The following is an 11659-nucleotide window of genomic DNA, read 5'->3' on the forward strand; positions in this document are numbered from 1 at the left end:
AGGGAATGTTGCTGTCCCTCCCCCAGCTCAGCAGCCCTACCTTGGGTCAGTTTGGTCTCTTCCCATGAGCAGGGAATACAGGGCTGGCTCTGTCAGACAGACTGGGAAGGATGGTCCTTGAGATCCTTACCTTTCTCCTGCCATCCAGAGGCCCCAGCCCCACAGAGATTTGGGAAATTGCTGCCCTCCCATACAGGATATGTCCCCAGGACTTAACCTGTCACACTCTGCCCAGGCAAGAGATCCCCCAAAACCCCATGAAACTCATCTGCTGAGCCAAAGGAGATGGAGTTTATTCCCTGAGGCAATGAGGGTCATTCATAGGGAATACAGGAACAAGACTGAGCTCAGAGCCATGTGCCCACATGGTCCCATATTTGTGGGTGTCTTTGAGGTGACACATCTCCAGGTGCCTCACGTCCAGCAGTGCCTCACAGAGCTGTCGCCTCCACCACAGCAGTGTCCCCAGGGCCATGGCTGCCCTCCTCACTCCTGGCTTTCTCCTCAAACACCCTCCGCAGAGCGACTTTGACGGAGCGCTGGAAGCGACGCTGCCGCCAGCTCCCCACCAGCACATAAATCACAGGGTTGAGGCTGCTGTTCAGCAGTGCCAGCAGAAAGAAGATGTTTTCGGAGAATAAAGGGCTAGAAAAAGGAAGATTGAGGAGAACCTCCATGCAGAAAGGGATGCCACAGATGAAGAAGAGCAGGACGTTGAGCAGGATGGTGACAAAGAGCCTCCCTGGGTGTCTCCTCTGGGAGCCACAGTGGAGCTTGAGGAACAGGAGCAGGTTGGAAACCAACATCATGAGGGAAAAAGCCACGGAAATGGCGAGGGCTACACCTGCAAGGATGGTCACAGAGTCTTCAGTAAAGGTGTAGGTGACATAGAGGGAGGACACAAAAACCCCGATGAGAACCCAGAGGGACCCACTGATGACACCCGAGAGGTGCCGGGGGCGGTGGCAGCGATACCAGATGGGGCAGAGGATGGAGACACAGCGCTCCATGCTGAGGGCTGTCAGCAGCCCCAGGCTGCTCAGGTCAAACAGGTAGCATGGGAACCGAAGGAAACTCACAAAATCCAAATAGTGTACAATAAAATGAAACAAAGACGTGCAAAATATTGCTATGGTCAGAAAACCCAGTATAAGCAGGGAGAACAGGAGGAGCAGGGAGAAGTCAGCTACAGCCAGATTTAGGATGTAGACAGTGAAAGGGTTCTGCTTCATGTGGAAGCCCAGGAACCACACAACCATCCCATTCCCCACCAGCCCACAGAGGGAAATCCCCAGACAGACCCCGAAAAAGGCAATCCTTGTATATGGAATGCTCAAGCATACACGTGTCAGAAATTCCTCCCAGTCCAGGTCTCCATAAATTGTATCATTCAAGGTGAAGTTTGTTGTGCTGCTCTCCTCCATGGTGAATGATCCTGTTCCCAGTGGCTGCCTTCTCCTTCTTCCACCACCTTCTAGGGAGAGATGGGGAACCAGAGGGAAATAAGGGCCATCAGCATTCCCAGCACTTCCCATCTGCTCACACAGCCCCACACCAGACCCAGGAAGACCCCACACCCCTGCAGTGCCCAGGACAAACTCCCACCCTGTCCAGTCCTGTCCCTAGAAAGGAGGCATCACCCACTACTCCATCCCTGGACTCTTACCTCCTGTAGGAACAGCTCTGTCGCAGGAACCCCAGGGGAAAAGGATCTGGTGGTGGCTGCTGGGACCACAGGCTCTGCTTCAGCCTCATCCCTCGTGCCTGGTGTGCAGCCCTTAGCCCAGAGATCACATCCCATGGTCAGAGCCTCCCCTCACAATCTCACCACATCAGTGACAGCTTCCCCTCACATGTCCCAGGGACAGAGATCTTGTCAGGAGGAGGTGGCCATGTCACCCCCTTCCTCTCCTCCTGCCATTCTCTGCTGTTGTCCCACCATGTGAGGGGCTTCTGGCTTTCCCTGTGTGGTGGTGGATGGTGGGTATCCATCAACACAGGAGGGGACATATAACATTCCCAGGATGGCAGAGAGGTGAGAGAGAGGAGCCAGAGACCTCCAAGAGTGAGAAATCCCTGATGTGCAGACCTGCAACAGCACAAGTTGCTCAGTGCCTCTAGTGACATGTATCTGGTGCTCAAAGACTTCTCCCAACTTCCTTCTGGGACACACTTCCAGGAGTTGCACCTTTCTCCATCTCCCTCTCAGGGATGGACCTTGAACTTATGTTCTCTCCTTGTTTCAAGTCTTCCTCTAGCTCCAAATCCTGCAGCTCCAGGCTGGACACCCTGGAGAGACCATGGACCTTGTGCATCAACAAGGATATCTTTGGAGCACATCAGTCTGGGGGATGACAAGCACAGGATACAACTCCAGAGGAGATGAAAAATGCATGAAAGAAGTGCAGAAAACAAGCAACAAAATGCCAGTCCCTGTGCTGTGAAAGGCTGAGATTGTGTGGCAGGAACCACTTGGAGATAAGAGCACACTGGCAGCACCATGTACCCCACAAACCTAATCTCAGAGGAGACACATGCTCAGCAGGGGTAATTGGGCTGCTGATTGTGGTTAGATGGGATGTGATGAGAGGCTGTGGGCAAAGCCCTCGTGCACTCCTGTGTCTGGGCACTGGTGATTTCCCACAGCAAGTGGACACAAGGCCAGTGCTTGTCCTCATGGCTGCTGCTCAGGGGCTCTGTTGGCACCCAAGGGGCAGGGACTGGGTTCACAATGAGGTCTGGAATTTCTGAGGGGTTCACAAAACCCTGTAGAAGCTGAAATGACCATAGTGGAGCAGGCTTTCCATGGACAGGATCTTCCATCACCAGAGGAGCATTTTACCTCAAGGTTCACAGCATCTGAAGGGACATAATATTATCTGTGCTGTACTCTCCTTCTTCATTGTTTTAGACCCAGTAAATGGTGTTTAAAATTATAGAATTTGAGTGTCTGACTTAATAGGATCATAACAAATTAGCAGCTCCTCATGAAGAACTGGGGGGAGGAGAGGAAGGGGGTGATGAAGCCACCTCCTCTTGACAAGATCTCTGTCCCTGGGACATGTGAGGGGAAGCTGTCACTGACATGGTCAGATTGTGAGGGGAGGCTCTGACCATGGCATGTGATCTCTGGGCTAAGGGCTGCACACCAGGCACGAGGGAGGAGGCTGAAGCAGAGCCAGTGGTCCCAGCAGCCATCCCCAAATCCTTTCTCCTGGGGCTCCTGTGACAGTGCAGTTCCCATTGGAGGTAGGAGTCCACGGATGGAGTAGTGGCAGATGCCTTCTGTCCTTGTCCTGGGAACTGGGGGGATGGGGTTTCTTCCCGGGGCTGGTGTGGAGCTGTGTGAGCAGATGGGAAGTGCTGGGAATGGTGGTGGCCCTTATTTCCATCCGGTTCCCCATCTCTCCCTAGGAGGTGGTGAAAAGGGAAAGGGAGAGGAAAGGACGGGAAAAGGAGAAGGCAGCCACTGGGTTCAGGATCATTCACCATGGAGGAGACCAGCACAACAAACCTCACCCTGAATGAATCTGTGGACTTGGAGGAATATCTCCCAGATCAATGCTTGAGCTTTCCGTACACACTGATTGCTTTTGAAGGGGTCTGTCTGGGGATTTCCCTCTGTGGGCTGGTGGGGAATGGGATGGCCATGTGGTTCCTGGGCTTCCACATGAAGCAGAACCCTTTCACTGTCTACATCCTAAATCTGGCTGTAGGTGACTTCTCCCTGCTCCTCCTGTTCTCCCTGCTTATCTTGGCTTTTCTGACCTTAGCAGCATTTTGCACATCTTTGATTCATCTTGCTCCTCTCTACACAGATTTTGTATTTGCAGTGGAACTCCTGTGCCACCTGTTTGACCTGAGCAGCCTTGGGCTGCTGACAGCCCTCAGCATGGAGCGCTGTGTCTCCATCCTCTGCCCCATCTGGTACCAAAGCCACCGCCCCCAGCACCTCTCGGGTGTCATCAGTGGGTCCCTCTGGGTTCTCATTGGGGTTTTGGTGTCCTCCCTCTACCTCACCTTTACTGAAGACTCAGGGACAGTCCTTACAGGTGTAGCCCTTGTGATTTCCCTGATTCTGTCCGTAGTGATGTTGGTTTCCAACCTGTTCCTGTTCCTCAAGCTCCGCTGTGGCTCCCAGAGGTGGCAGCCAGGGAAGCCCTGTGTCACCATCCTGCTCAACGTCCTGCTCTTCTTTGCCTTCAGCATCCCTTTCTGCTTGGAGGTTCTCCTCAGCCTTTCTGATTCTGTCCACTTATTCCCAGAAAACACCTCCTGGCTGCTGGCATTGCTGAACAGCAGCCTCAACCCTGTGATTTATGTGCTGGTGGGGAGCTGCCAGCAGCACTGTCTGTGCTCCATCTAAGTCGCTCTGTGGAGGGTGTTTGAGGAGAAAAGCAGGAGTGAGGAGGGGAGCCACAGCCCTGGGGACACTGCTGTGGTGGAGGTGACAGCTCTGTGAGGCACTGCTAGACATGTGGCACCTGGAGATGTGTCAGAGACAGCCAGAAGTATGGGGACATGAGGCCACATGGCTCTGAGCCAGAGCAGCCTGGCTCAGCCCTGTTCTCTGGCTGTGCTCCCCATGCAATGACCCTCTGTGTTGGTTTTGCTTGGCCCAGTTTTTGTTAGTAGGGGTGCCACAAAGATGGCTCCTGTGAGAAGCTTCTGGAAGCTTTCACCATGTCCAGCAGAGCCAATCTCTAATTGCTCTGAAGATGATATATATGCTGCTGGCCAAGCCTGTGCCAGTTAGAGATGGTGGGTACTCCTCTGTGATAACATATTGGAGGAGAAATCAAAGCAAATGTGCATGCAGTTGTTTCTAGCCAGGGAAGGAGGAAGAGGAGGTGACAACATGTGAGGGAAACAACATGGAGACACCAAGGGCAGTGCAGAAGGTGAGGGAGGAGGTGCTCCAGGCACCAGAACCAAGTTTCCTCTGTAGGCTGTGGTGAAGACCGTGGTGAAGCAGCTGTGCCCCTGCAGCCCATGGGGTCCAACAGGGATGCAGAAATCCACCCACAGCCCATGGAGGAAGTGCCCCATGCCAGAGTGGGTGGGTGCCTGGAGGAGGCTGTGATCCAGTGGAAGTCCCAGTGGAGATAGAGAGCCCTTGATTCCAGGCTGGAGCAGCCTGTGCTTGGAGGAGTGCAGCCCGTGGATGAGGGAGCCACAGCACAGCAGTTTGGGAGGACTGACTGCCCGTGGGAGGAGCTCACATTGCAGCAGGATTGTCTGTGCTGCTGCTGCTCCTGAGTTTGGAGCTGCACTGGAGGAGTTCACAGAGATCTCTCTCCTGTGGCAGGAAGCCCATGGCAATGCAGGGAAGGACTTCTCTCCCTGAGCAGTGGAAGATCCTGGGGATGAGCTGACCCAAAGCCCCACACCCTGCCCTCCCTGCACTGTTGGTGGGAAGGAGGGAGGGGGTGAGAGGAAAAACAGTGTCTTTAAGGGTTTCTTTTACTTCTCATTATCCTCCTTTGACTCTGTTAGTAATAAATTCACTTTGCAACTTTAAGTGGAGCCTGTTTTACCCTTGAAGTATTTTCTCACTGTCCTTTATTTTGACTCATGAACGCTTAACTAATTTCTTTTTTCCTCCCCTCTTCCCGGATGTGGCAGGGCAGAGAACAAGCAAGCAGCTGCCATAGGTGCCTGGGGTTCAGTGAGGCTGAAACCACGGCAGACACTCAGGAGGATGAGGATGCACAGAAAATAGTCTGAGTTAAGTGATATTTAGATATTAGATAAGAAACAAGTTTTAATGACTATGTATGGTTATAATGGATAAAGCCCCTGCTGTGAAGTCTCAGCTCAGACACACAACAAAGAGAGATCCTCTGTGTGTCCTGTGCAGGTAAAGAATTCCTGCTTCCTAATGCTTCCCAGTGCTCCCCATTGTGTCAGAAAGTTTATTCCAGCCCCTCTTGGTATCGCTCCCCATCCCTATTTCCACCCCACTGCCATCCCATCCCATCCCATCCCATCCCATCCCATCCCATCCCATCCAGCAGCTTTCCTGGCCTCTCCCTGGCTCTGAGCACAACCTGTAGCTCTGCTGCTCTCCAGTGAGGACATTTGGGATCAGCAGCATCCACACCCTTCCTGACCCCTCCTGACCCCTCTGACACACCCAGACTCCCCCGGGGCCACCTTCCCCCCTGACAGCCCCACTGCTGCCCTGCTCCAGCCGGGACCAGGGAGATCTTTGCTGTGCCACTCAGAGAGCAGCTGGGAAGGGAATGCTGAGCCCCTGGGCCATCCTGCCCATGCCGGCTGTGCCGCTGCCATCCCAGCTCTGGGCACTCGGGATCATGTTTGCTGCAGGGAGCAAAAGCCATGGCTCTGTCCCCTCCCTCCCTCCCTCCCTCCACCCCCATTCCCGGCTGGCAGCAGGAGCCAGAGGAAGGCAGCAAGTGCTGGCAGACGGGGTGAAGGCAGCTCACGGTTCAGGATGCTGTTTCTTGATATCAGACTGCAGTGGGATGCAGGAACATGGTGCCAGGGGGATTTTTGGGATCACAGCTGTGTTGGGAAATATCCCTTTGGTGCAATAGTATTCTAGGACCTGGGAGGGAGGAGGAAAGCCATGCTCCAATGTGCTCCCTGCAGAGCATCCCTCCCACATGCCCCTGCTTGCTTCTCCTGCAGGAATACAGTGTGGGAGGGAGATCCTGTGGATATTAATCAGGTGGCTCATGGAAACCCTCAGCCTCTGTTCCAGGGTCCTTCAGCAGTGCAGTCAAAGGCATCAACAGGCTCAGAGCACCGAGTCTGTGTTGGCGTCTTCTTCGTTGGCAGAGTTGTCTTCCTGCTCATCAAAAACCCTCTGGAGAGATTCCCTTAGGGACTCCATGGAGCAGTTCCTCCAACACCTCCCCAGCAGGAAGTAGATGAAGGGTTTGATGGTGCTGTTGATGCAGTTGAAGAGGAGAAAAACCTGGGAGGATGCAACAATGTAGCCGAGCTGCTGCAGGAAGTTCCAGATGGCGAGGAGGAGTGTGAAGAGCAGAATGAGGAAGATAACAATGTCACGCTTCTTGAGTTGCTGCTGCTTGGAGCCACATTTGGCCTTAATGAAGTTGATTGATCTGGAAATGATGTCAGGTGCAGCAAAGAGGAGCAGGATGATGGTGAGCACGGAGATGAGAGCCACCCGACATTGCTCCTGCTTGTGTGATGGACACAGGGAATTCACTGTGGGAATGACAGTGATGAGAGTGAAGAAAGCCCAGAATTGGACAATGTCCACCACCAACAGCAGGCGCCGGGGAAGGTGGCAGCAGGGGCGGCACAGCTTGTACATGCCCATCCCAGTGCTGGTGTCTGTCAGCTGATACAGCCCCCAGTAGTAGGAGAACACAGACACCTGGAAAAGGAAGCTCAGGTACACCCGGGACATGATAGTGGAGCAGGACACTTCCTCCACCAGGGAGAGCAGGGCAGAGGGGACTGTGAAGAGGAGGAAGAAGAAGTCGATGACAGCCAGCTCAAAGATTCTGATGTTAGGGCCTTTCAGTCTGAGGAGCCAGATGACAGCCCCATTCCCAGCCAGCCCACAGAGGCAGATGAGCAGTGTGGCACTGTGTATGGCCATGCTGCTGACATCTATTTCACATGGATCATCCTCTTCAGTGGGTGAGGCAGGAGGGGGGGTGACAGTGCTCACCTCCATGGATGGACACTGGGCAGGTGGTGGGATGAGGCCCCTGGCTGTGGTCAGAGTGGATGGGGAGTCAGTGCTTGGAGAATCCCAGGATGGACCATGCAGCTCCTCAGCAGCTCCCTGCAGTGGGAAGGATTCAGTAGAGAGCAGTGAGATGTGCAGGGGAGGAGAACAGTGGAAATAGTGGGGTGGGAGAGGGAGGTGGGAGGTTTGGGCTGTTTGGCAGAAAAATTATAAAGAACACAGAGAATAAAAATTTCAGCTTCCCTGAAGCTGTTAAACGACCAGCTGGACGAAAAGATAAAAGGATGTAAAGGTGTGGACAGAGAAGGATAAACGTGGGTGGAACCAGTGGAGAAAGAGATAAGGAGGCCTCCAGTGCTTTTGGGACAAGTTCTGTAACAAGAAGCAACAGCACATGGCCAAAGGAAAAGTTCAAGGAGGGTCACCTTTAATATTGCAGCATTCAGTGAATACTGCAATACTGTACAGTGAATACAGTGAATACATTCAGTGATGTTTATGTATTAGAAAAGAATCACTTTTTTATGACTTTGAAAGATTATAATGGATAAAACCCCTGTTGTAAAGTCTCTCCACACACAGAAAAAGGAGACATCCTTCCGTGTGACCTGCACAGATAAAGAATTCCCACTTCCTAATATGTTCCATTGTCTTAAAAAGTTTTTTCCATCTGATTTCAATACCAAGATACAGAAGGGAAGCTCAGGGCAGAGGAGGGAGGAGCTGGGGAGGACACTACAGTCACCGGGAGAGGGTGGCAGGAACAGAGCAGCTGCTGGAGAAGAGGCAGGTGGGGTAGGGAGGAAGGAAAACATTGCACTGACCTGTTCAGTGTGGGGCAGCAGCAGGCAAAGGGTGTCTGTCCTGATCAGCAGCTGTTCCTGGCATCACTTGCTCCTTTGGGGTCCACATCCTAATGCAGATCCTCGTGTAGGATTTGGATCCGCAGGATTAGATGGGTTTGTTTGTCAGTTGCACATGGTCGGAACAAAATCCGAAGATTCGTTTGATCTTCGAGAGACAAGAGATCTCTGAAGTCAGGTCATAGAGCATGGGGTTAATTGTGAAAGGGCATGGGTGTAGGAGAGCTGCCAGGGGCTGCCAGACACAGCCCAAAGGAGGTCAGAGGAAAAAGAGAGAGAGAAAGAGAGAGAGATAGAGCAGAAAAGATAGAAAAGAAAAAGATGCAAGGTTGCCATTTACAATACAATAAATCATCTTCTGTGTTGAATATTCTAATTCTTATTAACCAATGTAGAACAAGCTACAAATCCTACAACATTTACATACAACCTATTAGAACCATCGCATCACCATACGGCGTTATATTTTAAACTCTAAAAACTGCTCTTTGGACGCTCTGCCCAGTTGGCAGGGTCTGCTCTGACCCTTGGACCTGCCTACGAGCAGAGGGTATTGCTTCATCAAGAGGGGATTAGCTCCAGTCAGCCATAACATTGTTTTCTAGTTCTTCAGTAAATGGGGTTTGGTAACTCAAAGCTTGTCTTCATTTCAATCTCACTTTTTTTTTCCAGATTCTCAGCATCTTTTGCCAGGTAATCATATTTATAAGGCTTTCTTATTTCATCTTCCCCAACATCCTCCCAGGTCAGTAACATGAAGGAGAAAGTGCCCAGATCCCCAGGAGGTCCCCACTCCTGTCCTGCTGACTCCTCTCTGTGCCCTGTCACAGTGTTGCTTCCCAAGACTCGGTGGAGTCACGGGGGAGTCGGAAACTGCAGTTTTGGCTACATCTGAGTTTCACTTCCTTTTTTTTTTTTTTGCTTTTGCTGCAAGGGAAGTGGCTTTTTTCAAAAGCTCCACCAGAACTGTGTAAATGGCTCGTCATTTCCTCTTGATTAGAAACACTCCTTCCCTGCAGAATGTCCCATTCTCTGACTGCTGTCCCTTTCGTCTCCCTACAGGTTTCTACCATTGCTCATTTCTGTCCCCTGAGGGGTCATGGTCCCTCCAGCAGCAGAGGGATGCTGGTGGTGCTGGTGGCACTGGAATGCTGGCAGTGCTGGCAGTGCTGGCAGTGCTGGGGAGGCAGCTGGGTGCTTCTCAGAAACAACTCCCTTTCTGGGAACAGCTCTGGGACCATTGCCAAAACCTTCCCTGGACTCAAGGGAGCACAACTGAGACAAGAATTGCCCTTTTTTCTCATTCTGCTGTAGGCACACTCTGTCCAAAGGAAGGACAGAAAAGAGTTGCTTGCAGCCAGATTATCAGCAGTTAGACCCCACATTAATTACTGCCAATCCCCTTAATGATACAATAAAAGTTATAAGAGATCAGATTTAGCAGTGCTGTTAACCCCCTATCAGCCCTTCACCAGAGCTTATCCTCCTCCTCCTCCATCCTGGGAGCACTTGTGGTTGTTTTTACTGATCCCACCCCTTCACCAGCAGCAACACCTTCCAAAAGTCCACATTGCTCAAAACCCCATCCACCCTGGCCTGGAACACTTCCTGGGATCCTGAGGCAGCCACAGCTTCTCTGGTCAACCTGTGCCTCAGCACCCTCGCAGAGAAGGATTTCTCCCCAGTATCACATCTGAACCCAGCCTCTGTCAGTGAGAAAGCCATATCCCCTTGTCCTGTCACTCCAAGCCGTTCTCCAAAGTCCCTCTCCAGCTCTCCTGGAGCCCCTTTAGCTCATGGATCAGGAACTGTTTGCACTGGAAAGGATTGGCCCAGTGAGGGGATGTGAGATTCCATAGCTGGGGACACAAACACAGTGTCAGTGAGGAAGAGAGGAGGCAGTTCTGCTCCCAGGGTCTCCACACACACCAGATTCCAGCAGGAGCATCCCAGCTCCTAGACACATGTCAGTCTGGGTGGGAATAATCTCATTTCAGCTTTCTAGGAATTCTTTGGAATTCACTGTCGGCTGCTGTCTGACTCCCAAGGGAGTGTAGAAGATGGCTCAGATGAAACCTAGAGCTTTCTAATGGTTGTAGCCAAGAGAGCAGCATTGATTCACCTCTTCTCAGAAAAAATGACATTTCTGCAATATTAAATCATCCCTCTGCTGTATGCCTGTGCTCCAGCTCACACACAGCATTCTTTATTGCACGAATCCTCTGGGAAACTGCATGGTTAAAGTCAAATACCATTGAAGTTGTGGTACACAAGTGGAAAAACAACATTTGAACAAGCAATAAAATTTTGTAGTGCAGGGTCCTAGGGATTCACCCCAGGAATGAGAAGGGGCAAGTTCAGGCAGCTCAGAAGACATGATTTCAGGATTGGGGTTGCTTTAAAACCAAAGAGGAACCTGACACAGAGACAAACTGCTTTCCCACAGGTCTCATTGCTGAGGTTCTCTCCTGTTACTCATTTCCTGGACAAAGTCAAGAGCAGATTAGAAGAAGAGCTCTGATACCAGCAAAGGCTCTGAAATAGTTCCCTGTTTGTGAGAGCCCTGGAGAACATGATCCAGCAGGGACAAAAGGGAGCCTGGGACAGACCCCTCACTGGACACTGCCCAGGCTCACCCAGCAGGCTTCTCTCCCCTTTCCCAAGTGAGCATTCCAGGGAAGCTCTTGAAGATCCTGACCCAGGGACAGCAGCTGGTGTGTGTGAGGCAATGTGAACCCACAGTGTGTCTGCTCCAGTGAAATTCTCCAGGCTGTGAAAGGAAAGGTCAGACTCTTCTCTTTCAACACAATCAGTGTCCCCCTCATTGAGGTGGGACATGCTGACTGATTTTGGTGGGCGAATTTCAGTCTGTAGGGTATTAAGGCTCTAAATATTGTGGGGAAAGGGAGAGGGGGAATACTGAAACGAGTGTCCTGCTGAAGGAATCCAGGAGCTCAGTGGCATCAACTGACACCTGAGAATCCAGGTCAGATCCACCACAAAGCCACTTGCTCTGATATCTCCACAGGCAATCTTTTCCTTCTCCAACTGTTTTCCTCCTCCAGCTCTGTGCTGATCAAAGCCAGGAAGGAGGTATCTCCCT

At 51.8% G+C, this 11659-nt stretch overlaps 1 protein-coding gene across 1 annotated transcript; it reads right to left on the bottom strand.

Moving 5' to 3' along the window:
• Positions 1 to 431: 431 nt before the first annotated feature.
• Positions 432 to 1424, bottom strand: LOC146436808 (mas-related G-protein coupled receptor member A2B-like). The gene has a single exon (XM_085063915.1). The coding sequence runs from the start codon at positions 1422 to 1424 to the stop codon at positions 432 to 434; it is 993 nt and encodes a 330-aa protein (XP_084920041.1).
• Between the last annotated feature and the right edge of the window lie 10235 nt (positions 1425 to 11659).

The sequence above is a fragment of the Lichenostomus cassidix genome, chromosome 5 (assembly GCF_008360975.1).
Source record: "Lichenostomus cassidix isolate B80296 chromosome 5, HeHo_3.0, whole genome shotgun sequence".
Classification (NCBI taxonomy): domain Eukaryota; kingdom Metazoa; phylum Chordata; class Aves; order Passeriformes; family Meliphagidae; genus Lichenostomus; species Lichenostomus cassidix.